Consider the following 26,752-nt stretch of genomic DNA (forward strand, 5'->3'; position numbering starts at 1 on the left):
ATATTTGAATACAAATCCTCTATCAGATACGTGCTTTGCAAATATTTTCTCCCAGTATGTTGTCTCTCTTCATTCCCTTAATAGTTTCTTTCCACAGCAGAATTTTTTTTTTTTTTTTTTTTGTGGTACGCGGGCCTCTCACTGCCGTGGCCTCTCCCGTTGCGGAGCACAGGCTCTGGAGGCGCAGGCTCAGCGGCCATGGCTCACGGGCCCAGCCGCTCTGCGGCATGTGGGATTCTCCTGGACCAGGGCACGAACCCATGTCCCCTGCATAGGCAGGCGGACTCTCAACCACTGTGCCACCAGGGAAGCCCCCTATTCCTTTTTAAATGCATAAACTCTCACCCTTTGAGATGGTCACAGGACACCCAATGCACTTCACTCCTGTCTCTTCTGACTGAGACTTGATAAGAGATATTACAATATTGTAAAGGCCTAATTATTTCAATTAAGAATAACTGTATTTTGGTAGAGCAATCTTTTTAGCGTCTCTCAGAAAATGAAGACCTTAAGAATCACACCTTGCAACCTAGAGATTTCATCTACTGGAGTAATTACCTCCAGAAAAACTCTCTTCAACCTTGCTGGAAAGGCCCCTATCAAGTACTGCTAAACCAACCCTTGCGCCACCAAACTACAAGGAATTGACTCTTGGATTCACATGACACACTTAAAGAAAGTGCCAAGCCCTGACTAGACCTGCACATCACCTGGTGACCTGAAAGTCAAGATTTCCCAGAATTGAAGCAGATGACATCCGATGAGACATCTTTCCCAAAATATCCATTCCAGGCCTGTTGGAGTTTGTCACCAAACCTTTGATGATGACATGCTCAGATGATCTCCAGTGTCTATGATCTTGGTAACATATGAACTTTAGATGAAAAGTGCCTCACAGTTCTCTCTGCTCCTCTTCAATACTCAAATGTAATCTCAGTAGGTTTGAAATCTGCATTTTCCCTCTGATGTGAGACTGTACACAGGAAAGGTCCTCCCTGGCACTGAGGTACAAAAAGCCACTGACACCAAAAAAACCCTCATGCTTGATCAGATGCTTTCAGAGAAAGATTTTGATCAAAAGGGGGAAATGTAAAAAACACAAACAAAAAAGAACAGAAACCTCAATGAAAGAGAGTCAGGAGGTCATAAAGGGGGAGGGGGAAGTCTCACACCCTGCAAAAATAGCAGGGACCTTTTCTTTCCTGGCAACAACTCAGCCAATGAAAAGCAATGGACTGTTGGTTTTGTTTTTTTTTTTTACTACATCCCTCCCAACTTCCTTTCCCCACATAAAAGTGTCCTCCTTTCCATTTTTGCTGGGGACTTGCATGGAGGTTCCCATCGTGGTAGCCCCCAAATTGCAGTTCTTTTTATAATAAACCTGTTTTTGCTGGAGAAATAGTTGGCAATTTATTTTAGATCAACAGTAGGTAGTGGTATCTCATTGGTTTTTCAAATTTACAATTTCCTAATACCCTATAATACTGAGCATCTTTTCATATACTTATTTGCAGTCTGTATGGTGAGGTGTCTGTTGAGATCTTTTGCCCATTTTCAACTGCGTTTTTCCTTTTCTTGCACTTTTAGTATATTTTGGGTAACTTTTATCAGATATGCCTTTTGCAAATATTTTTATCTTGTGGCATCTCATTCTCTTGATGTATGTATCTTTTTACAGTATATAATCACGCTGTGAATATAATTAGCTTTTTAACGTAACACTATAGCAAACATTTCCCATTTGGCTTGAGACTTCCCAGTCACCTTTGTATAGGGCTGCAAAATAAGTACCCAGTTTCTTCCTCCACAGCCCGACAGAGCAGATTATCCCCACTTTACAGGTGAAGGAGATGAGAGACTGGTAGCTACCTGCCTAAGGTTTCAGCGCTGCTGACCCGCAGAGCTCACAATCCCCTGGGTAAGCAACCCAGTGCCTCCCGAGCTGCCTGTCCCGCCTGGGAGGTTTCCGTGAGTGGTTTCTATGGCTCGGCGCACTAACTCTCTTCTCTTGGCCTCCCAATTCCGCTCTGAAACACAGCAAAGCCGCGATCCTCTGGGTTTTAAAAAGCGGCCAGGAGGCCCCGCCGGGCGCGGGGCGGGCACTCTCGTCGTCCTCCTCCGGGGCAGGAGCGGGCGCGGAGGCGGAGCGAGCAGTCCACGCCTTCCGCCAGCCAAGCTCCTTCAGTCGGCCCGCAGGCGACGTGGACACCGGACCGGCCTCCCGGAGCGCGGGGCCCGGCGACCCACCCGGAGGGGAGCCGGAGCGCGCTGACGCGCTGGGCTGCACGCGGCGGACAGCAGGCCCGCGGAGCCGGGCGCGGTGAGCTGACTTCCCCGCCCCGGCGACCCCCCCCCCCCCCCCCCCGGGTCAGGCTCGGCTCGCACCCCAGCCCCGCGCCGGCGAGGCTGCCGGGCGTCGGAGCAACTCCGGGCTTTCCCCGCCGCCTCTTCCCTCACCCGGTCTCGGGCCTGGGGAAGTTTCCCGCGGAAGCGAAAGCGAATCCTTTCGCGGAAGCGAAAGCGAAGCGGTGGCGCAGATAGTTTCGCGGGTCGGCCTCCGACCATGGTCGGGGCTTCCGCTCCGGCGCACGGGCGGTGGGCGGGCGACGACGCTCCCGGAGGTCAGGCGGTGGGCGTGATCCGTGGCGTTCCGGGAAGTCGGGCGCAGAAGAGACGGGCTCATTTCTGGCTGGGGGTTTCGGTCTGTCCGGACAGGGCGGACACCTGCCTTGGGCGCGATAACGGCGTGAAGTAGGAACAGACTGTCGGGTGGCCACCGTTGTTTTGGGGGATGGTGGGTTTTCCTTGCTGTGCCCTTAAGCCTCAGCGGTGCCTGCTCTCGCCGCAACAGGGTTACGCAGGCGTCCCAGGCCGGGCCTCCTCCCCCGCCCTTCGGAAGGACCTTTGACTGGGGCGCTGGGGTCGCCGCGAACTGCGAAGCAGTCAGAAGTGTTTCCGCGTTGTCTTAGACGTGTGCTGGCAAGTGGGAAAGGAGGGTTAACGGCGACGAAGGGGAGGTTGCTGTCACCCTAGAAGGCGTCTTCTGTTCGGTGGTCAGTGGCGTGTGCTTTTACGAAATGTTCATAATCTCTTGAGAGTTTTTGTTTTTGTTTCTGTTTTAACATCTTTATTGGAGTATAATTGCTTTACAGTGGTGTGTTAGTTTCTGCTGTATAACAAAGTGAATCAGTTATACATATACATATGTTCCCATATCTCTTCCCTCTTGCGTCTCCCTCCCTCCCACCCTCCCTATCCCACCCCTCTAGGTGGTCACAAAGCACCGAGCTGATCTCCCTGTGCTATTCGGCTGCTTCCCACTAGCTATATATTTTACGTTTGGTAGTGTGTATATATGTCCATGCCACTCTCTCACTTCGTCCCAGCTTACCCTTCTCCCTCCCTGTGTCCTGAAGTCCATTCTCTAGTCTGCGTCTTTATTCCTGCCCTGCCCTGCCCCTAGGTTCTTCAGAACCTTTTTTTTTTTTTAGATTCCATATATATGTGTTAGCATACGGTGTTTGTTTTTCTCTTTCTGACTTCTCTCAGTATGACAGACTCTAGGTCCATCCACCTCACTACAAATAACAATTTTGTTCCTCTTTATGGTTGAGTAATATTCCATTGTATATATGTGCCACATCTTCTTTATCCATTCATCTGTCAAGGGACACTTAGGTTGCTTCCATGTCCTGACTACACACATACATTTCTATTCTTCGTTAGGCTTGTTCTTGGTTTCTTGAGAGTTTTGTAGAGGATAAATTACATCCTTTTTTCCTAAGCATCGGACAAAACCCCACAAAGGGGGTGTTGGTTGTTCATTTCTTTGTCTCCTGCTGATCGTCTGGCTCTTCCTTGCTCGTGTATCTTGGACAAAGCCTGAGACTGTTATATTCAACCAACTTTCCAGAAGTCCTTTGGTCTTTAGACCACTATTACTTCTCCCCCGATTTACACATGAAGAAATCAAGGCAGGAGTGAGCTTTGGAGCGTAGAGTGACTTCTTACCTGATCTGCATTTTGTAACCATCAGGTAGGTGCAAGAGTAGAGAGGAAATTACAGTCTATTATAAATTTGGAAAACTGCAGCCCTTCTAAACACAAAAGGTGAAGACTGAGCTTGCTTAAAATATTTGGGGGTATATCATCCTCATCACTATTATTACTGATAAAACAGCAATAACAGTTAACTTTCATTTTCCTCTGTCTGAGCTATATTGCACACCAGAGCTATATTGTACTTTCAGGTTTGTGACTATTAATGAGAATTAAGAAAAAAATCCCTAAATAACAATTTCCAAAATCGCACATTACTATTGGGTGCTTATTAATCCACAGCATGTTAATACCACCAGTATGATCTGGGAATTTGAAAAATACAGAGCTTCCCATGCTTTGGTTGGATATCATACTCTGGCAAAAATGATCATGTTAGTTAACCTGTAGAATATTGATTTCGAACCACTTAGTTTCATATGTTTTTTAAATTTAGTCTGTACGTTCCCTATGTTTCTGACTGTCGCATACTTATTTAGTATAGGTGAGCAGTTGTAAGATTAAGTCTTTGCATCTGATTTTAACAAAGACATTATTGGTTGCTCTCTAGAGAAGTAGCATGTGTTAGTGAGCTGATAGCAGAAGTTTGCGTGAAGAGATAAAGGCTGAGTTCCAGGATCTGCTACTTTAGGTGAATCATTAAACTCCAGATTTTAGTTTCTTTATTTGTAAATCGGAACGGTGTAAATTGGTACGTCAGAGGGTCATAATGTGGTAACGTACATGATAACGCTGGGTTGAACTCTTCCAGTCTCTTCTCTCTTGCTCAGCATTTAGATCTTCCTTGCGCAGAGCTCTTGTTTATCTGGGGCAAAGTCTCAAGCAGTTATAATCAAAGAACCTTGAGAGATCCCCATTGGATACCTGAGTAAAAACAGAGTTCTGTTAGCAGGAAAAAGGGGGGCGTGACAGATAGGCAGCCAGCATTTTCTGTCAGACTCATTATGTATGGTCATCACTGAAAAATTGAAAAAACAGTCCTCTACCACTTAAAGGTAAATATGAATATTTTTTAAAGTTTAAAAAAAATTTTTTTTGAGGTATAACATACACAGAAAAGTACACAAGTCATAACTGTTCAGCTGTATTAAGTATCACAAAGTAAACATTAAGAAGAAATGAGACATTGCCATCACTCCTGAAGCCCCTGCGCTTTCTGTGATTCACAGCCTCCTGCTTCCACCTAATAGGAACTACTGTCTTGACTGTGTATATTGTAGATGAGTTTTGCCTGTTTTTTTGGTATTATATATTGTTAATAATTTGTATTTTCCCCCATTTTTACTGAGGTATAATTGACAAAATTGAATATAGATATGAATATTTTGATATATAGACTTACCCTGCCTCAGAAGATAATTTGTGAAGTTTCTTGGGATTTTCAGTTAATTTCAATGGAAAAGATTTGCTTCCCTAAGTCCCTGAATTAAATATACAGAAAACAATAAATTCCATTAAAATAGATACATTCTTTGTTGAAATTAATCATAAGACGACATAACAGGCTAGTGTGCCTTCATTAAGTACCCTGTAACATGGCTTTGTAATGTAGTTTTCTACCTGCCTACATTCAGTGTTTTTGTGACTCTTGGGTATCTAAGTTACTCACAAGTCCTTCCTAAGATATTCAGTGCTTATAAAGTTGAATCATTCATGGAGAAATAGTGGGGGAAACAGTAAAAACAAAAGAAATCATTGGAAACCATGCAAAAGGTGCATAAGGTTAAGTAAGACCAGACTAAACCAGCAAACCGCAGACTGAGGAGAACCAGCTGGGGTCAGGAGCCAGCCTCACAAAGTGCAGCCGACCCGTGAGGAAGCTCCCCTCCCCTGAGCTCCGTCGCACTTGTAGGAGGCACTGCAGGTCCTAGTTGGTCTTGGCAGCTCTGAGGAGACAAGACCTGGGCTGAAGCAGAGAGCTGAATCTTAATACCCCATGGGCATATTTCAGGGCATGGTTATAATTCCTTCCTGTTTCTTTACTCTGTCTGTGAGCCCCTTTTTTTTTTTTTTTTTTTTTTTGCGGTACACAGGCTTCTCACTGTTGTGGCCTCTCCCGTTGCGGAGCACAGGCTCCGGACGCGCAGGCTCAGCGGCCATGGCTCACGGGCCCAGCCGCTCCGTGGCATGTGGGATCTTCCCGGACCGGGGCACGAACCCGTGTCCCCTGCATCGGCAGGCGGACTCTCAACCACTGCGCCACCAGGGAAGCTCTGTGAGCCTTTTTTAATGTTACTAAACATTGATACATAACGTCATTTTTGAAAACTGCTAGATGTATTTCATAGTGTGAATGGGTCATAACTTATTCTCCCTTATCCTGTATCTGTCAGTTGTTTTATGTGCTTTTGCTGTTTTACCTAATGTTACTGGGAACATCCTTGTACATACTCTGTATCAGCATCTCTGATTTCATTCCTTAGAATAAAGAACTACTGAGTGAAGGAATTATTCCCTTTTAAAAAATAAATGTTATTATAAAGGTAATTCATGTTTATTGTAGAAAATTTGGAAAATGTAGTAGAAATGTAAAGAAGTAAAAATCACCCAACCATCCAGATATCCTTGCTAACATTTTCGTGTCTTACACTGTGTCTTTTTTCCTGTACATATGTCTATATGTATAGCTAGCCATCTACCTGTTAATATATTGGTTGTATAATATTACATCTTATGAATGTTCTATAATTCGTTTAACTGTATTCTTTATTTTTGGATGATTAAATAATTCTTGTATTTAAAAAATTATGTATTTAATGACCAACTGCCATATGTCAGGTTCTGTGCTGGGCACTGTAGACAGTGCATAAGACAGACAGTTTCCTGCCTTCTGTGAGCTTAATTGAAATAACTCCCAAATTACAGCTGTCCTGTTTCAAAGGAGAAGTACTGGGTGCTGTGAAAATGTCTAATGGGAAGATGTAGGATGGCTTTCCTGAGGAAATGACGTTTCTGAGACCCGAAGGAGGAACAGCTTCTAGCCAGGAGAAGAATGTGCCCTCAGAGGGCTTGTAGGGGAGAGTGGGACAGATAACTCAATCTCCCCCCACCCCACCCCACGCTCACAAGGACTGGTCAGTAGAGAGCTGCTGAGAAGAGTGATCCCAGATGCACACTCGTATTCTGAAAGCCTGGGAAACAGGATGAACGTGGAAGCGCATGGCTCGGTGGGCCGATCGTAGCCAGAACTGTAAAGCAGGCAACACATGTGTTTTCACATATTTTTTCTCACATAATCCTTAGCAGTCTTGTGAGGCAGTCATTATTATTCCTTTTGCCAATGAGGAAATTGAGGCTTATGTAAGTTACCCAAGACACAGGGCTGATAAATGAGAGCTAGAGTTCATATGAGAGAAAAGCCTGTGCTCTTTGCACCATCATAATGGCTTCTGGTACTTCACCTTCAGTCCGTGACTCACCCCTGTCCCCTCCATCTTTATGCCCTTTATCTGGGCAGCCTCCCTCAACCCCTGTCTCTGCCCCGCAGATGTGCTTCTTTCCAGAGGGTACTTCCTCTTGCTTGGAAAGTCTCCTGTTACAGGAAAATGGTTCATAGCATCATCTTCCGTGCTGATATGTGAGCTTTGTTGGGGTGGCAGGGCCCACCGAAACCTTTGTACAGGATGTAGACGGTTGGTTGCCTGAGCCAGACTGCAGCAGCCCATTGCACAGGATTGCTGTCAGCCTAGGCATTTTCAGAAATCCCTTCGGGTACTTTCAAACAAACAAACAACTTCCTGCCCCCAACATTTCATTAAGAAAAATTTCAAAGTGCAAAGTTAAAAAGATTTTACACCTGCAGCTAACATCATACTCAACAGTGAAAAACTGAAAGCTTTTCCTCTAAGATCAGAAACAAGACAGGAATTCCCTGGCGGTCCAGTGGTTAGGACTCTGCACTCTCACTGCTGAGGGCCAGGGTACAATCCCTGGTCTGGGAACTAAGATCCCACAAGCTGCATGCATGCAAGTTGCGGCAAAACCAAAAAAAACAGAATCAGTTACAAGACGAGGATGTCCACTCTTGCCACTTTTATTTAACATAGTATTGGAAGTCCTAGCCAGAACTATTAGGCAAGAAAAAGAAAAGGCATACCAATTGGAAAGAAAGCAATAAAGCTGTCACTGTTTGCAGGTGGCGTGATATTTTGCATAGAAAACTAAAGACCCCATCAAAAAACTGTTAGAACTAATGAACAATTTCAGCAATGTTGTAGGATACAAAATCAGTATACAAAAATATTTTGCATTTTTATATACTAATAATGAGCTATTAGAGAAATTAAGAAAACAGTCCCATTTATAATTGCATCAAAAAGAGTAAAATATCTAGGAATAAATTTAACCAGGGAGATGAAAGACTTATATACTGAAAACTTCAAGATATTGAGGAAAGAAATTGAAGAAGACACAAATAAATGGAAATAGTCCATGCTCGTGAATGGGGAGAATTAATATTGTTAAAATGTCCATACCACAGATTCAGTGCAGTTCCCATAAAAATTCCAATGACATTTTTCATAGAAATTGAACAGATAATCCTAAAATTTCTATAGAAACACAAAAGACCCCAAGTCATCAAAACAATCTTGAGAAAGAACAAAGCTGGAGATAACACACTTCCCAAACTGTATTACAAAGTTATAGTAATCAAAACAGTATAGCACCAGCATAAACACACATATACATCAATGGAACAGAATAGACAGCCCAGAAATAAGCCCACACATAAATGATCAGTTAACTTACAAAAGAGCCAAGAATACAGATGGTCCACAACTTATGATGGTTTGACTTATAATTTTTTAACTTTATGATGGTGCAAAGCAATAGGCATTAAGTAGAAATCATACTTTGAATTTTTATCTTTTCCCAGGCTAGTGGTATGTGGTATGAAATTCTCTTATGATGCTGGGCAGCAGCAGGGAGCTGCAGCTCCTGGTCAGCCATGCAGTCACGAGGATAAATAGCCAATACACTTACAACCATTCTGTACCCATACAGCTATTCTGTTTCAGTATTCATCAAATTATAAGAGATATTCAACACTTTTTCATACAACAGACTTTTTGTTAGATGAGTTTGCCCAACTGTAGGCTAGTGTAAGTGTTTTGAGCATATTTAAGGTAGACTAGGCTGAAAATGGGGAAAGGACTGTGTCTTCAATAAATGGTGTTGAGAAAATTGGACAGCCACATGCTAAAGAATTAAACTGGATCACTGTTTTACGCCATACACGATAACTAACTCAAGATGGATTAAAGATTTGAATGCAAAACCTGAAACCATAAATCTCCTCGAGGAAAACATAGACAGTAAGCTCCTTGACATTGGTCTTGGTGACGATTTTTCAAATATGACATCAAAAGTAAAAGCAACGAAAGCAAAAATAAGCAAGTGGGACTATCAAACTAAAAAGCTTCTGGACATCAAAGGAAACCATCAACAAGATAAAAAGGGAGCCTACTGAATGGAAAAAAATATTTGCAAATCATGTATCTGATAAGGGGTTATTAAAAAATATATAAAGAACTCACACAACTCAATAACAACAAAAAATATGTTTAAAAAATGGGCAGAATATCTGAATAGACTTTTTAAGAAGATATTTATTTATTTATTTATTTATTTACTTGGTTGCACTGGGTCTTAGTTGTGGCAGGCTGGCACCTCAGTTGTGGCTCACTGGCTTCTTAGTTGTGGCACTCAGGCTCCTTAGTTGTGGCATGCAAACTCAGTTGCGGCATGCATGTGGGATCTAGTTCCCTGACCAGTGATCGAACCCAGGCTCCCTGCATTGGGAGCTTGGCGTCTTAACCACTGCCCCACCAGGGAAGTCCCTGAATAGACATTTTTCTTAAGAAGACATCCAGGTGGTAAAGAGGCACGTGAAAAGATGCTCAACAATATTATCATCAGGGAAGTGCAAATCAAAATCACAATGAGATACCACCTCACACCTTTAGAATGGCTATTATCAAAAAGAAAAATAACTTTTGGCGAGGATATGGAGAAAAGGGAACTCTTGTGCATTGTTGTTGGGAGTATAAATTGGTGCAGCCACTATGGAAAACAGTACAGAAGGTCCTCAAAAAATTAAGCATAGAACTACCATATGATCCAGCAATTCCACTCTTGGGTATTTACCTGAAGAACATGAAAACACTCACTTAAAAAGATATATGCATCCCTATGTTCATTGCAGCACTATTTATAACAGCCAAGATATGGAAACAACCTAAGTGTCCATCGATGGATGAATGGATAAAGAAGATGTGGTCTACATACAATGGAATATTACTCAGCCATAAAAAGAATGAAATCTTGCCATTTGCAGCAATATGGAAGGACCTCAAGGGCATTATGCTGAGTGAGATAAGTCAGACAGAGAAACAAATATTGCATGATCTCATGTATATGTGGTATCTTAAATTTAAAGAAACAAGCTCATTGACACAGACAACAGATTGGTGGTTACCAGAGGAAGGGAGGTGGTGTGGGTGGGAGAAATGGGTGAAGGGGTCACAAGGTAAAAACAAAACAAAACAAAACAATAAAAAGTCAAGAGCTACAAAGTGCAGTGTGGTACCCCGGATTGGATCCCGGAGCAGAAAGGAAATCAGTAGAAAAACCGGTGAAATCAGAAAAAAGTAGAGCGTTTAGTTAATGGTGACATACCAATGTTAGTTTCTTAGTTTTGACAAATGTACTATTAGGACAAATGGGTGAGGGGTGTATGGGAAAAGAAAATTAAATATGTAGAAACAAAAAAGTAAAATTAAAGATTTTACAGTGAACTCTCATATATGCAGTATTTATATCATTTTACTCTGCTTGCTCTATCATATAATTATCCATATACTTATCCCTCTCTCTGTCCACCAGGCTATCGGTCTGCAAGGTAAATTGTCCATAAATATTTCAGCATGCATACCACTAACAAGTTCAGCATGTTTACAGATTTTTCTAGATGTAAAATCTGCCTGCGGTTCTGCAGTGTACATTTGTTGGGTGTTGACAGATGGTTTTGCTTGTGTAACCCAAACCCCCACTGAGATGGTAGAACATTACCTTCACCCCCAGAATGGTCCCTCGCCCCGTCCCTGGGCAACCGGTTTCCACCACAGATGAGTCTGACTGTTCTAAAACTTCATGTAAATGAAGTTATATTCTATGGATCCTTTGATATCTTCTCTACCTTAGCATAATGTTCTTGTTACTCTTCCACATTGTTGTGTGTATTAGGTCATTGCTTTTTATTGCTGAGTAGTAGAGTCCATCTGTGAACACACCACAGGGTGCTTTTTTGGCCCATTCTCCTACTGATGGACAACTGTTTCCAGTTTTGGATGGTCATGACTAAAGCTGCTCTGAGCATTGTACAGGTCTTTGGGGACATATGCTTACATTTCCCTTGGGATTTTCTCAGGTGATTGTACCATTTTGTGTTCCCACCAGCAGCGTGTGAGGATTCTGGCTCACTGGCATGCGGTGGTGGCCGTTTTAATTCTGGATACTCCGGTGGGTGTGTACTGGTGTCACATGTTGGGCCCCAAGGATTTTTATTTTTCATTTCAGTTTGGGAAAGATAAATGAAGGAAGGAAGAAGGAAAGAAGGATGAAGCAAATAGCTGTGTTTTGAGATTACACATACTGCATACTTTCCGGCCCTGTGTTCAAAGTCTCCAATCCTCGTCCTTTCCATATCTTCCTACTCTTTTTAGATAGTGCATTGTTCTCTTTGTATTCTTCAGATTCCTTTTCTTTTGTTCATAATTACTTTAAACCTGTTTATTTCTAAGGATATTCAGTAGTTTAATTACCTGAACAATTGGGGCCTAATACTGCTCTTTGTTGTATATGCTGGGTTTGGCTCATGGTGGACTTTTTTTTTCCGGTGTTTTATAGTTTTGGAAAGGGAGCACATGTTAAGTTAGGCTTTATTTGTTGGAATCCTGTCTGGTCTGCCTTGGGGGTGTTTAGTTTGCTTTAACCTTATAACCCAGGGATGTCATCAGCCTGTGACCATTTTCTGTATAAAAGTTCTTAATTTGGGGGATCCTGGCCATAAGAGGTAGGAGGAGTGTACATTTAAAGCCCAAATCTATTTGAAGACAAGCCCAAGATTATGAATTTACACGGAGACTTTTTTTTATACCCCAAGCTCAGCCTAAGACAAACAAGTCCCTTTGCTAGTGGACTGCTTTTTTTGTAGTCCATCCTTTCATTGTGGGGTAGGGTAGCACATTGAGAAGGGCCACGTTAAGGGCAGAGTCTGTTCCAACCCTCTTTTCTTGCATGTCCTGACCTCAGCTCCTGTCTGTGGCTGGGTTTTAAACCCTGACCTTTGGATGTTGAGGTTGGTGGTGCCCCACAGGGCCACTTCTTAGCTCGGCTGCTGTAACACGTTACCATAGACTGGGCGGCTTAAACAACAGACATTTATTTCTCGCAGTTCTGGAGGCTGGAAGTCCAAGGTCAAAGCACCAGCAGATCCAGTGTCTAGTGAGGGCCTGCTTCCTGGTGTGCAGATGGCCGGCCATCCTCTCCTTCCACTCTCACATGGTGGAGAGAAAGGGGGATGGGTGCGGAGAGAGGAGAGGAAGCAAGCTCTCTCCTGTCTTTTTATAAGGCCTCGTGGATGACTAACGTCCTTCATGAGGCCTCCTTTATGGCCTAATCGCCTCCCAAAGGCCCCACCTCCTAATACTGTCAGAGCTCGGGCTTCAACATACGAATCTGGGGGGCACACGGACGTTCAGCCCACGGCAGCCGTCGCGTGGCCCTTGCCCCACATGCTGTTTGTTTTCTGTCCCTGGAGTTCTTTTCCTTTCTGCTGAGCCTAGCTATGCACTTGAATGGATGTTTGTATTATGTTATCCAATGTATACGGGTCCTTTGTAGCAGGAGAGTTTTTAGTCTTTCATGTTGCTAGAAATGAAAGTCTAAGGAAGAAAGATTTGTGGTTGTCTGTGATTCCTGGAAATATGAAAACTTTCATCTTAGAGACTATAAATCTATCTTCAAAAAATAAAGGCACACCAAGCGCGTGGTGGAACGTTACATACATTTTTTGAATAATGATTTTTTTGCACTGATGTGTCCTCTTATTTTCTTCACAGGGCACAGCTCTGAGGGGAAAAAAAACAGTTGTGTATTTTGGGGGCATTCTGAGCCTTCAGAAGGAAAGCAGACATGTCCTTGGATGACATTAGGATGAGCTCTACCGAATTCCTGAAGCAGGAGGACCTGGACAGCGGGGGCTTCGGGAAGGTGTCTCTGTGTTTACACAGCTCCCATGAACTCGTGGTCCTGAAGAAGGTGTACACGGGCCCCAAGCGCACCGAGTGAGTTGGGGGCAGAGGCAGATGGGCCACGTGACTGGTCAGGGCGGTGGATACGGGCAGCACAGGCTTTAGAATGAGACAGATGGGGTGCAAGGGTCAGCACCTGGGCTTTATGTCAGATAACCTGAAGGGTGGATACTAACATCCTTGAATCGCTGATGAGGGTTCGGAGGCCGGCTAGGGAAGAGCTCAGGGCTGGTAAATAACGGAAGAAAGCTGAAGAGGAGGCAAAGAGAAAGGGAAGAAGACGCAGGGCAACGCAGGGGCCGCAGGGGCTGATGGAAAGGGAATGGGAGGGAGCAGGGAAGGCGGATGGAAGCCCTTGCTTCACCTTGTTGGTGAGAACCAGCCCTAAGTACAGGAACAAAAAGCTGGTTCATGAATTAGAGGTTCCAGGAACCTTCTCTTTAAGGCAGTTGGTGGCATTGTTTTACTTCCCTCTGTTCTCGCCAGAGTGGTTATGAGAGAGACCGCGTTTTTTATTACACTGTCCAGCACAGTCCTTTTTTCCGGCCGCGTTTCGCTGCTGCTGTTCATGTATTGATACTTTGCGTTGATTCGTTCATCCATGTAACATTTCTTGAGCACTCGCGGCTGGTCACTGGGAGAGAGGAATGTAGAGTGAACGAGCAACCGCTTCGCCTTCCGGAGCTTGTGGTCTGTGTCTGGTAGAGACCAGCACGTGCACAAGGGGTGACAGAGCGTGTGCGGGGATGCCCCAAGGAGTCCCAAGCCGTGGCGTTTCTGGGGGCAGGAAGGGAGCGGGGCTGCCTCTGTCTGCCTGAACCCCTTTCCTCCCCCAGGTACGACGAGGCCCTCCTGGAGGAGGGCAGGATGAGGCACAGGCTGCGGCACAGCCGCGTGGTGAAGCTGCTGGGCGTCATCATGGAGGACGGGAACTACTCGCTGGTGATGGAGTACGTGGAGAAGGGCGACCTCATGCGCGCGCTCAAGGCCCAGGTACCCAGGCCCGAGCGCGCGCCCTGCCAGCCCCTTGGTGCACAAGAATCCTTTGTGAATGGCTGGATATTCGGGATTTTCTAAAGTCAGCCCCTCATTAAATCTTCCTTGACTTTCCATGCCCAGAAGGTGGGCTCGCCCTCCTCTCAGTGCCTACAGACAGGTGTCCATCCCTCTCTCGGAGGGTCATCTCTAGGTCTCAGTGTGGTAGGAGGCTTTTGTCAGCCACGCTCAGATCCACAGTTCAGAGGCAGGCACTGTCTTTACGAAGCACGTGGTCTGATGGGTGCGTGCATAATGGATTACAATTAAATATTGATTGATTAAAAGATGTACACTATAGGGCTTCCCTGGTGGCGCAGTGGTTGGGAGTCTGCCTGCCGATGCAGGGGACACGGGTTCATGCCCCGGCCCGGGAGGATCCCACATGCCGCGGAGCGGCTGGGCCCGTGAGCCATGGCCGCTGAGCCTGCGCGTCCAGAGCCTGTGCTCCGCAACGGGAGAGGCCACAGCGGTGAGAGCCCCGCGTACCACCAAAAAAAAAAAAAAAAAAAAAAGATGTACACTATAATTGACTGTATGAGAAGATGGAATATTAGTGATTGCATTTTGATGCCATTGAAGAAGCTTATAGGTTAAATATAGAACATTAGAATAACAATACTGGGTAAGGAAGGCTTAGAACAGGAAGGTTAATATTGCTTTTACCAAAGACAGATAACTTTAAAGCAGTTTTAAAAGTGTACATACCTGTTAAGAGCAAGGCCTTGTGCTCTTTGCCCAGGAAGCAATAGCAAATGTGACACAGACAAGTAACGGGACAGGAAATGAACATCTGGTGTGGTGTTGTTTTGATAGACATGCTCATAGCGAGCTCTGGGAACACAGAAGAGGGGCTCTCTCCCCAGCGTGGGATGGATGGGAAGGGATTCCAGAAGAAGGAGGCTGGAGCGGGAGTGTGACGGACAAGCAGAGGGTTTGAAGCAGAGAACTGGGGAGTAAGTCACCGTTCCAGGCAGAGGGAAGGGCATGAGTGAAGGAACTAGAGCCTGGCTGGTGTGGGGAACGCAAAGAACTGGGGAGGGCATAGTAGAGAGTGCCCGCGGGGGAGCTACCACTGTCCTTATGCAGATATTCCCCCCTCTTCCCGTCTTCTCCCCTCCCCACCCCCCAGCTGCCTGAAGCTATGTCAGGTCTTCAGTTCTTTTTCAGTCGGACAAATCTCACAGATAGTTGCGGGCAAAGGTAAACGGTAGTCACTTACTGGTTGTATTGTAATTTGATCAGACTTCTCTTCTTCCCCATCAAGATATGATCTGTGAAACAAGTAGGCATTTTGATTGGGAGATAAATCGTTTGGGACAAGAGACCTTCTGTGGGATGGATCAGGCTAAGATAAGGTGCATCCGTTGGGGCTCAAGAAGAAATTCAGGAGGATATGAGGGAGACAAACAAAAAGAGGGAAAAAGGGGGATCTACTTGGCATGCTCAGAATTTTTTCCCAAGTCCAGAGGTATACCAAGGAAAAAGGCAGAATCTCTGGCCTTTGTTTTTTCTGTATGTGGTGATCAGGCTACTGATGCTGTAGTGCAGCCACATTGTGACTTCAGATGTTTGGGGGATTGACTTGGGAAGCTAACTTCCATCATTTAAATTTTTTTCCTGTTTATCAGCAACTAACATACACATAAATTTTTAGGAAACAGCCTATTTGTAAACTAGGGACTGCACACATACACACAGACACAGACACACACACACACACACACAGAGTGAGAGTTTGTGTTTTTCAATGTTAAGCAAAACTTTAATAGAAACTGAAATTGTCTGTATTAACATTGATATTCATATAACTAGAATACAATTTTAAGTGAGAGTGACCCGAGAATCTACAGAGGCTTGACGTGTCTGATACCAAATCGCCAAACAGATGTTAAATTCACTTTAGCATTGTTTTAACCACATCGTGTCATCTCATAGATTAATCTTTACATGTTTTTTTTTTTTTTTTTTTTTGCGGTACGCGGGCCTCTCACTGTCGTGGCCTCTCCCGTTGCGGAGCACAGGCTCCAGACGCGCAGGCTCAGCGGCCACGGCTCACGGGCCCAGCCGCTCCGCGGCATGTGGGATCCTCCCGGACCGGGCCACGAACCCGCGTCCCCTGCATCGGCAGGCGGACTCCCAACCACTGCGCCACCAGGGAAGCCCTAATCTTTACATGTTTTTGATCAATGTGAGCACATTCCCTTGTATTCTTTTTTCTCTTAACCTTATTTCATACATACATTTTTATGACACTGTTTACATATTTAATATATAGTAGCACATCCTATTAGTACGCCATTGAGAATATTTGTGTTTTTTGTATATATATGCATTCATTCAACAAATATTACAGGCACCATGCAAGGTAGTCAGGACACATCTTAAGTAAATAATAATAATATAGTTTCGTTCTCAAGGAGCTTAATTTTGTAGCATTTTTGCATATTACCATATTGGCGTGGAAGTTTTATTTGTACACTGACAAAGCACAGCACGAACACCCTCAGCAGTTGGGATGAAATCTCTCTTAAAGGGGGGCTTGTTTTGCAATGACAGCCGTGCTGCAGGGCCTGTTAGAAGGAAACCTGGTCTCTCTGTCCTAAGGTTCAGACCCCACTACTCTTGAAGGAAACGGTTGCTTTGGCCTCTTTGATTACCTTTCCATTCACGGACTTACTATCACTCGTTTTAGATCAGTATCCCTCTCTCTGTGAAAGGAAGGATAATTATGGAGACCATTGAAGGAATGCGCTACTTACACGGAGAAGGTGTGATACACAAGGACCTCAAGCCTGAAAATATCCTCGTCGATGGTGACTTTCACATTAAGGTAAACCATAGTCAAGGCTTCTGGAGGATTGGGGTAATTTTAGTTTGTAATTGTCCGCTGTAAATCCATTTTCAGACGTGATACATGCTAAAAGAAGAGCTAGCGCAGCTCGTAACTGGTGATGGTGGTGCCGGAAAGCGCTACCAAGGAAGGAAAAGCAAGATGCAGATTTGATGGAGTTGATATTTTTTATTTATTCATTTACTTTCATCTCCTTTTTTATTTTTAGTATTTATTTATTTACTTATTTGGCTGTACCCGTGGCATGCGGGATCTTCGTTGCCATGAGCGGGATCTTTAGTTGAGGTATTTGAGCTCTTAGTTCCCCGACGAGGGATAGAACCTGGGCCCCCTGCATTGAGAGTGTGGAGTCTTACCCGCTGGACCACCAGGGAAGTCCCGTCATCTCCTTTTTCAAACTCAGTTTCCTGTTGAAAACTCTCTTTCCACTGTAGTAACAGGAAGAAGGCAAAGGGTTTTTCTTTTGCTCACTCAGGAGCAAGCACTCACTAGGCGGAGCATCACATCTAGTTGGCTCTGGCAGCAGGAATCCAAGCGCAAGCATCTGAAAGGGGAAGTGGCGTCTGGCGGAGGACTCGGGAACTGCTTACACAGGCATCCCTTCACCAGACGATTCTGCTTCTCACACTCTGTTCTAGTCCTGGACGGGGGTTTTTATTCCTGTGTCTTTAAAAGAAGGTTCTTCTTTACATTAATAACTTATCTGTTATGTTCTGGGTTAGAATTTGAGGATTTTAGATAATCACGTGCCAGAAATCATCCCCAAATGCTTGGATTCCTTGAGGCAAAAGTGAAACTGTCACCTCTGATGTCTTAACTGTAGTGTTCTGTCATTCTGCCCTGCCGCCTCCCTCTTTGTTCCTGGTAGTTTTTCTTTGCTTTTTCGTCTGTTTTTCCCTCCTCCTCATCCCACCTTCTCTTAGGTTCAGAACAGGTAGCACTGCAGTCCTTATCCTCAGTGTTGGGATCCTCGGAAATTCGCATCCTTGGGCTTCTGGACACCATTTGGGAGAATAGACGATGCAGTACCATCTGCTATACAAATCTGCTGGGAAGAAAGTACCTGTTTTTTCCTAACTTCAGAAATAGTTGAAAAATATATGCAGAATAAATGAGGAATTAGAATGAACATGTTTTGTTGTGTTCATCTCAGAAACATCTTCTGCTTTTCTCACCCCACCCCCAGGTTTTATTGCATAAGAATTGAGATACCAGAATTTCACACAGACATTTCTGTTTTGTTTCCTTTTTTATAAATTTGTTTCTTTTTTTGGCTGTGTTTGATTTTTGTTGCTGCGTGCGGGCTTTCTCTAGTTGCGGCGAGCGGGGGCTACTCTTCTTTGCGGTGTGCAGGCTTCTCATTGCGGTGGCTTCTCTTGTTGTGGAGCACAGGCTCTAGGCACGTGGGCTCAGTAGTTGTGGTGCACGGGCTTAGTTGCTCCACGGCATGTGGGATCTTCCCGGACCAGGGCTTGAACCTGGCGCATAGACATTTCGTAAGGGAGATTTTCTAGATGGCTGAGGACATACAGTTGCTACTTCTGAGCATTAGCTGTTTTAAACTTATCTAGTGCAACCATTTGGAAATGTTACTGTACCTCACATCTACTGAAGAAGCTCCAGATTTGAAGGCAAATCTGATTTGCTTGTAGCCTTCACAGAACAATCCCGTGGGTTTGCTCCCTTGCAGATAGCTGACCTTGGCCTTGCCTCCCTTAAGACGTGGAGTGAGCTGATGAAAGAGGAGCTTACTGCACAGAGGAGAGGAAACAGCACCACGAAGAACGGCGGCACCCTCCACTACATGGCCCCCGAGCACCTGAACGACGTCAGCTCGAGGCCCTCCGAGAAGTCGGACGTGTTCAGCTTCGCCATAGTGCTCTGGGCCGTCTTTGCCAACAAGGAGCCGTATGAAAGTAAGGCAGTTACAGAGGAGTGGGATTTGGGTACTAATCAAAGTTGTTCAACAGAATATGAGCCTTCAGTGAAGTCAGTTAAGATGTATCATTGTTTGTTCATTTAATGTCTGTCTTACCGACTGGACTATAAGCTCCACAAGGGCCAGGACCACATCTGTTCCATTCACTGCTGTTTCCCCAGTATCTACACATACAGTACCTGGAACGTAGTAGGTGCTCAGGAAGTGTTTGTTGAAAGAATGAGTCATCTCAGTTTAGGAGTCAGGGATCGTAGGACAGGTAGGAGCCTTGGTAACGCGTCTAAGCTTGGGAGGTGCTGTAACATTCCATAATTCCTGCCGGACAGGAAGGCTTGCCGGCTTCTGCTTATGAGGGGTTAACCCTTTCAGGGCATACACTCCATACTTTCATTCATCCCCTAATCCTTCATTCATTCAGAAATTGTTTCTTTTCAGTACTTACTGTGGGACTTTACTCAGAATTGAGAATATAAAGATGAGAAAGTCGTGGTTTGTGCAGGAGAACAGATTAACCGTTCTTCAGTCTGTTAAGTATCTAAACTAATGGACGTTCTCCTGCCCATTCTTCCTGGGTGATTATCAGCTCCCATGGTTTAATGATCACCTCTTTGCTGATGCCTCCCAAATTTCCAGCCCTGGCCTGGATATCCACTTGTCTATTAGTCAGACCCAGTCCACATACCAGGGGAACCCCAAAGCAGCGTCCCCCCAAAACAAAGCCATCTCCTCCGTGCTGTCCTAGTAGCTCATTCAGCTTTGCTCTTGTGTTCAGAAAATGGAATCACCAACCACCAACCGAGCTGCCCAACCAGAAATTTTAGTCATCCCATACTCAGCCTTGCCCCTCATCTCCCACCTCCAATCAGACACCAAAACCTATGAATTCGGGACTTCCCTGGCGGTCCAGTGGTTAGAACTCCTCACTTTCACTGCTGAAGGCCCAGGTTTAATCCCTGGTCGGGTAACTAAGATCCCGTAAGCCATGTGGCGTGGCCGGGAAAAAAAAACAAAAAACAAAAAAACAACAACTGTGAACTCAAGGTGTATCTGATTCAAGGTACATCCGCTTCTCCCCATCCCCCACAGGGCCCTCACTAGGTCAGACCCTCTGTGTTTCTATGGCAGTCTCCTCGCACCGCCCGCCATTCACACTGCAGCCAAACTGCTCGACCTAAAAAGCAAATGAGACCGTCTCACCCATCTGTTTAAAATCCTGCCAAGGCACCCTTGACATTCAGGGTAAAGTTCAGATTCCTCAGTGTGGAGTACAGGGTCCTTTCTGATTTGGCTTTTGTTTCTCTCTCTAACCTTATTCCTTCCTCACTTCCTTTGGTCAATATGCCCAGTTACACTGAACTATTCATAATTTCTGGGATGCATCATGATTTCTGCAACTTTCAGTCTATTCATATCCTGCTTTCTTATCCTGGATCCTCCTCTCTGAATCCTCCTTCCCACTTCTTTACCTGGATAATTCCTGCCTATTGTTCTGCACTCAACAAAGCCTTCTCTGACCTTCTAGTGGTGGTCCTGTTACCAGAACCCTTTGTACTTACTTCTCGAGTAGCCATTATCACTCTACATTTTAAGTCACTCTTATTAAACTGAGCTCCTCCAAGGCAAGCGCTGTCCCGTATTTGTCTTTGTATGAAAATCTGGAGTGTGGAATTGGCTTTATTCACATATTCCATTTGCTCTACGAGGAGTCAGCTTTGCTGTGAATTCTCTCTTTCATCTGCAGAAACTAAAATGCTGTTTGATCATCTCTTCAGTGGAATTCATCAGCTCGTTGTCACAGGGCCGTTCTGCCCCTGCTGGACGCGGCGGCTGTACTGGGAGCGTCCCCTAGGCAGAGAGGCTTCGTCCAAGTTCTGTCACCTCCCTGCCTGAGAGGAGCAGGACCTGAGAGCTCAGCTTAAGCTCCTCTTTGTTTTATAGATGCTGTCTGTGAGCAGCAGCTGATAATGCGCATTAAATCTGGGAGCAGGCCGGACGTGGAGGACATCACTGGGCACTGCCCGTGGGAGGCCGTCAGCATCATGGAGCAGTGCTGGGCGGTGAATCCAGAAGATCGGCCGACGTTTGCTGGTGAGCATCTTCCATGGCTGCACAGTCTCCGCGTGGTGACCTTCCTAGTGAGATGCCGACAGGAAGTTGCTTTGAGTTTTTAGAAAACTGAGTTCCACTTGTGATTTCAACTGACTTTCTAGATTCCAACCACTTTGTTCAATGAAAAGTTGTCATCCCTCCCCAGAGCATGAAGGCATGAAGGTCCTCTTGTTTCTTTGTGGGTTTTTTTTCCCCATAATTAACTTTTTAAAAATTGTGTTAGAATATACGTGACACATAATTTACCATTTTAACCATTTTCAGGTGTACAGTTGAGCGACATTAAGTACATTCACAATGTTTGCACCCATCACCACGATCCGTCTCCAAAACTTTTTCATCTTCCCCAGCTGAAACTGTATCTATTAAACAATAACCCCCCCACCTCCTCTCCCCCAGCCCCTGGCACCCATCGTTCTACTTTCTGTCTCTCTGAATTTGGCTACTCCGGGACCTCATATAAGTGGAATCACACAGTATTTGTCCTTTTGTGACTGGCTTATTTCACTGTGCACAGTATCTTCAGGGTTCATCCACGTTGTAGCCTGTGTCAGAATCTCCTCCCTTTTCACTGCCGAGTGGTACTCTGTGGTATGTAGACCACATTTTGTCTAACCATTCATCTGCTGAATGGGTTGCTTCCACAGGCCTTCTTATTTCTTAGCTTTTATTTCATTTCCCTTCCCTTGTGAAGCTGGCATCTCTGGAAATGTGATTTTGTCATTTGGATTGGGCCAATAATAGAAGGAGAAGGAAAGGGACATGGACATCCCACATCTGTGTACCTCTTCTCATTCCCTTGTGTTGCCCAGGATCTTGCTAAAGTCCTAGAGGCAGAGGAAAGAAGAAAATCAGAGGAAAGGGGCAGAGGAAATAAGAAAATCAGGTGAGGAAAAAGTAAATAGCAGGAAGGAACGTAGGAGCCTACAAAGGATTTTGCTCTCATATTTCTGCTATGAGAAAACAGAATTGAAGCCCTACCTACCACTCCCACCAAAGGGTTAGAGAGGTGATTGATTTAGTTGCCTGTTTTCTTATTTGCTGAATCTTATCCTGGCTTGCTTTCTTCTCTCATGCCTTTTTCGCTTTTTTAAACTAAAATTCTTATTTTGAGGTAATTGTAGATTTACATGCAGTTATAAGAAATAACACAGATATCCCATGCACCCTTTACCTCGTTTCCCCCACTGATAACATCTGGCCAGACTACAGGACTGCATTACCACTGGGATATTGACACTGACACAGTCGGATACAGAACCTTTCCATCACCACAAGGGTCCCTCCTGTTGCTCTTTCATAGGAGTAAAGCTGCTGTAAATATTCATGTTGCAGGTTTTTGTGTGAATATAAGTCTTTGTTTCTCTGGAATAAAAATACCCCGGAGTGAAAGAACTAGGTCATATGGTAGGTTCATGTTTAGGGTTTTTTTTTAAACAAACTGCCAAACTGGGAATTCCCTGGCGGTCCAGTGGTTAGGACTCCGTGCTCTCACTGCCAAAGGCCCAGGTTCAGTCCCTGGTCGGGGGACTATGATCCCACAAGCCGCGTGGCATGGCCAAAAAACCCCAAAAAACAAGGTCACACACGCCAACAACAACAGCAACAACACAAAGCGAAACAAAGCTGCCCAGCTGGTTTCCAGAGCGGCTGTACCATTTTATATTCTCACCAGCTCCTCTGCATCCTTACCAGCATTTGGTGGTGGTGCTGTTTTTTAATTTTAGCCACTCTGATAGGTATGTAGTGATATCTCCTTGTGGTTTTAATTTGGATTTCTGTAATGGCTAATGTTGGTGAATGTCTTTCCATGTTCTTATTTGCCATCTGTGTATCTTCCTTGGTGAAAAATGTTGCTCTATGTCTTTTGCCCATTTTCTAATTGGATTTTGTTTTTTCACTGTTGAATTTAGAGTGTTCTTTATATACTCTATATATAGTATTCCTTTCTTGGACATGTGGTTTTCAAATATTTTCTCCCAGTCCGTAGCTTGGTTTTTTTCATCCTTTTAGTAGGGTCTTTCACAGAGCAAAAGTTTTTTATTTTGATGAAGACTCATTCATTAATTTTTCCTTTTATGTATTATACTTTTGGTGTCAAGTCTAAGGACACTGTCAGGGTTAGATCCCAAATTTTTTTTTCTGTTTTGTTCTAAAATTCTTACGGTTTTACATTTAAGTCTCTGTTAAGTTTTTTTTGTTTGTTTTTTTTTGTTGTCAAGGAAAATTTATTATTGCTAACATAAGAATGGTAACACAGAACTAAATATTGGTTGTTTTTCTTGCCAGTTATTTAATTTATGTCTTACTGGGAAAATACCATGATCCATTTTGAGTTAACTTTTGTATAAGGTGTGAGACTTAGGTTGAAGTTTGCTTTTTTTTTTTCTTTTTGCCTCATTCCAACGCCATTTGTTGAAAGGCTGCCCTTCTTCCCTTGCATTGTTTTTTGTCCTTTGTCAGAAATCAGTTGGGATATTTGTGTGGGTCTATTTCTGGGTTCTCTGTTCTGGTCCATTAATCTATGCATCTATCCCTACTCCAGTACCTACGGTCTTAATTACTCTAGTGACATAAGTTCTTGAAATTGGATGGACTGATTTCTCCCACTTTTTTCTTCATTTAAAAAGTTATTTTAACTTTAGTTCCTGTCTTTCCATATAAAATTTAGAAAAATCTTGTCTATGTCTAAAAAAAAGAATCTTACTGGGATTTTGATAGGAATTGTGTTAAACCTGTGTATCCATTTGGGGAGAATTGACATCTTTACTATATCGAGTCTTCTAATCCATGAACACAATATGTCTCTCCATTTATTTAGATTGTCTTTGATTTCTTTATCAGTGTTGTATAGTTTTCAACATACAAGTCCTATATATCTATTTCCTTTTTTTTTTTTAGCAATTATAAGTAGGTTGTATTTTTAACTTAGGTGTCCATTTGTTCATTGCTAGAATATAGAAGTAGAGTTGATTTTTTATATGTTAATCTTATATCCTGTGACCTTGTTGAACTCACTAACTGGTTCTAGGAGTTTTTTTGGAGATTTTTTTAGATTTTCATGTCATTTCCAAACAGGGACATTTTCATTTCTTTCTTTCTGATCTGTTTAGTTTTTATTTCCTTTTCTTGCTTTGTTGCACTGGCTAGAATTTCCATTCATTTTTATTGTTCTGTCTTCCATTTCACTGACTTTCCTCTTTCTCCTCCATTTTGCTGTAGAGTTCATCCACTGAGCTTTTTATTTGCCTTATTTTATTTTTCAGTTCTAAAATTTCACTGAAATTTCTTTCATATCTTCTGTTTCTTTGTTGATGTTTTCTATTTTTTCATTTGTTTCAAGCATGTTCATAATTGCTTCTCGAAGCATTTTTATCATGGCTGTTTAAAAATCTTCGATGTGTAATCCTAATGTCTCTGTCATCTTGATGTTGGCATCTGTTAGTTGTCTTTTGTCATTCAGTTTGTGACCTTACTGGGTCTTAGTATGATGAATGATTTTTCTATTGAAACTTGTACACTCTCTTACTATGAAGCCTTCTGTTTTTAACTGGCCTCTTCTGACATGGCTTTGATAAAGAAAGGGTGACTGCCACCTTGTTAGCACCAGGTGAAAGGAAGTCAGTTTCCCCACTTGGCCCTGTTGACACCTGAAGTGGGAGGCTTTTCGTTACTACTGGTCAGGGGTGAGGGTTTCAGTGGAGTCCACATGGTCTCCATGGACACTGCAATGGAGGTAAAGTCCCGACTCACCCAAGGCCTCTTCTGATAGTTCCCCATCGGGATAGGGAAGGAGCATCTTATTACTGCAAGGTGAGGATGCAAGTTCAGTCTACCCTTGTTGTCCACTGACACCACAGGAGTAGAGGGGCTATTACCACCTGACTGGAAGGAAAGTTCTGGCCTCCTGTTTGGCCTTCTCTGACATCACCCTGGTGGGGTGTTGGAGCACCCTGTCAGTGTCTTCTGGGGTCGGGAGTCTCAACTCCCCACTCAGTCTTTGCTGGTGGGGGTGGGGGATGGAGTCATGATTTTTCTATGGCATTTGGCTGGAGAGTGGTTATGGACTAAGCACTCTGTCTTGCTAGGCTGCCCCTTGCTTAGCCCTCTGGCCAGAAAGAACAGGTTTTTTGTTTTTTGTTTTTTTTTTAAGAACAGGCTTTTGTTGGGCTTTTTTGTTGGGTTGCTAGCTTCTTCAGGTCCAAGTCTGAGATCTGTGCAGCAAAAGAAAAAAAAAAAAAATCCAGTAAGCTCACTGCCATATCTTTCCTCAGATCCCAAAGTCCCTAGCTAGTCTGACTTTGTCTCTCCTCCTTTCAGTCTCCTTATGTTTGTTTTATATATAATATAACATATAGGGGTTCTTGTCATACTTAGTGGGAGAAATAAGGAAAAGTATGTCTATTCCATCTTCCCAAAAATGGAAATTACATTTTTCTTTTAAGGCCAACAGCTCTAACTTTATACCAGATCCTTATTCTGAGTGTTCCACCCTATAGTAACTCAGATGCCAAAGGGACAGAAACAAGGAGTCCACCCATCTTTTTTCATTTGGAAATTAACTCGTATTAGGTAGGGCTTTGTGCTGCAGCCAGAGAAACTGTCTATTATTAGGCAGGAGTCCTGGGTTTCCAGTGATATCCTATCCTTCGTTCTGTCTGTGTAATAGTCTTGTTAGTCTCTTTATGAAAGTCAGTGATTTGGCATTTAAGTTTATATTTCCCTGCTTTGCCCACAGATTACGGTAAGTAATTCAAAGATAATAGATTGGTAATATTTTAATTTTATTCTAGAAAATACTTAAGATATTTAAAGTACTATTTTTTTTATATATAGGCATTGAAGAGAAATTTAGGCCTTTTTATTTAAATCAATTAGAAGAACATGTAGAAGAGGATGTGAAGAGTTTAAAGGTAGGTAACATAGCAGCTGCTCAAAATGCTAACATATTGAAGCATATATATTGTCAGTCATGAAAACCAAAGCATTATACTTTATTACTGAGATTTGAGGTAAGCTAGCTTGGTAACCACAAAAAACAAAATAGGCAGTTTTATGCAGATATCATCAAGTTAGCATACCGGACCCGTTCCTCTGTCAAAACTAATGAAATGAGAGAAAAATATATCTACCAATATGAAAACAAAAGCACATTACTGGAACAGGATGGAAAGTACCATAGGTGGGTCAGTCATTTTGAGGAATTCTTGAAAGATAAAAAGCCAACAGAATTATTTATATCTGTTGAGACATAAAACAGGAAAAAAGTTTTAAAAGGCTGCCCCAAACATGATAATCAAGAAGTCACAGAGGAAGACGTCTCGGGTCAGCGTGTAGAAGAAGTGGGTGGTCACACGGGACGTTGGTAGGCGTCGTCATTTGGGAGCCATGGTTGTGTCAGTTTTAAAAGTTGGCTCCTCCCTCCTCACGTCTTGTGCCAAA

At 43.6% G+C, this 26,752-nt stretch overlaps 1 protein-coding gene across 7 annotated transcripts in view; it reads left to right on the plus strand.

Annotated features, from left to right (window-relative positions):
* RIPK1 (receptor interacting serine/threonine kinase 1) overlaps positions 1-26,752 on the plus strand; it is a 41,161-nt gene that overhangs the window by 4,693 nt on the left and 9,716 nt on the right. Inside the window, exons 1-8 of one of the 7 annotated variants that reach the window (XM_027128238.1) lie at positions 2,187-2,320; positions 2,852-3,053; positions 13,182-13,406; positions 14,210-14,366; positions 17,104-17,241; positions 18,953-19,178; positions 21,140-21,289; positions 26,147-26,223. In XM_027128238.1, coding sequence (XP_026984039.1) covers positions 13,255-13,406; positions 14,210-14,366; positions 17,104-17,241; positions 18,953-19,178; positions 21,140-21,289; positions 26,147-26,223 — 900 coding nt within the window. In that variant the 5' untranslated portion in view covers positions 2,187-2,320; positions 2,852-3,053; positions 13,182-13,254. The other 6 variants (XM_027128236.1, XM_027128237.1, XM_027128241.1 and 3 more) reach the window with 6 other exon arrangements.

The sequence above is a fragment of the Aethalodelphis obliquidens genome, unplaced genomic scaffold (assembly GCF_003676395.1).
Source record: "Aethalodelphis obliquidens isolate GAN/ISIS:26980383/991018 unplaced genomic scaffold, ASM367639v1 scaffold34, whole genome shotgun sequence".
Lineage (NCBI taxonomy): Eukaryota > Metazoa > Chordata > Mammalia > Artiodactyla > Delphinidae > Aethalodelphis > Aethalodelphis obliquidens.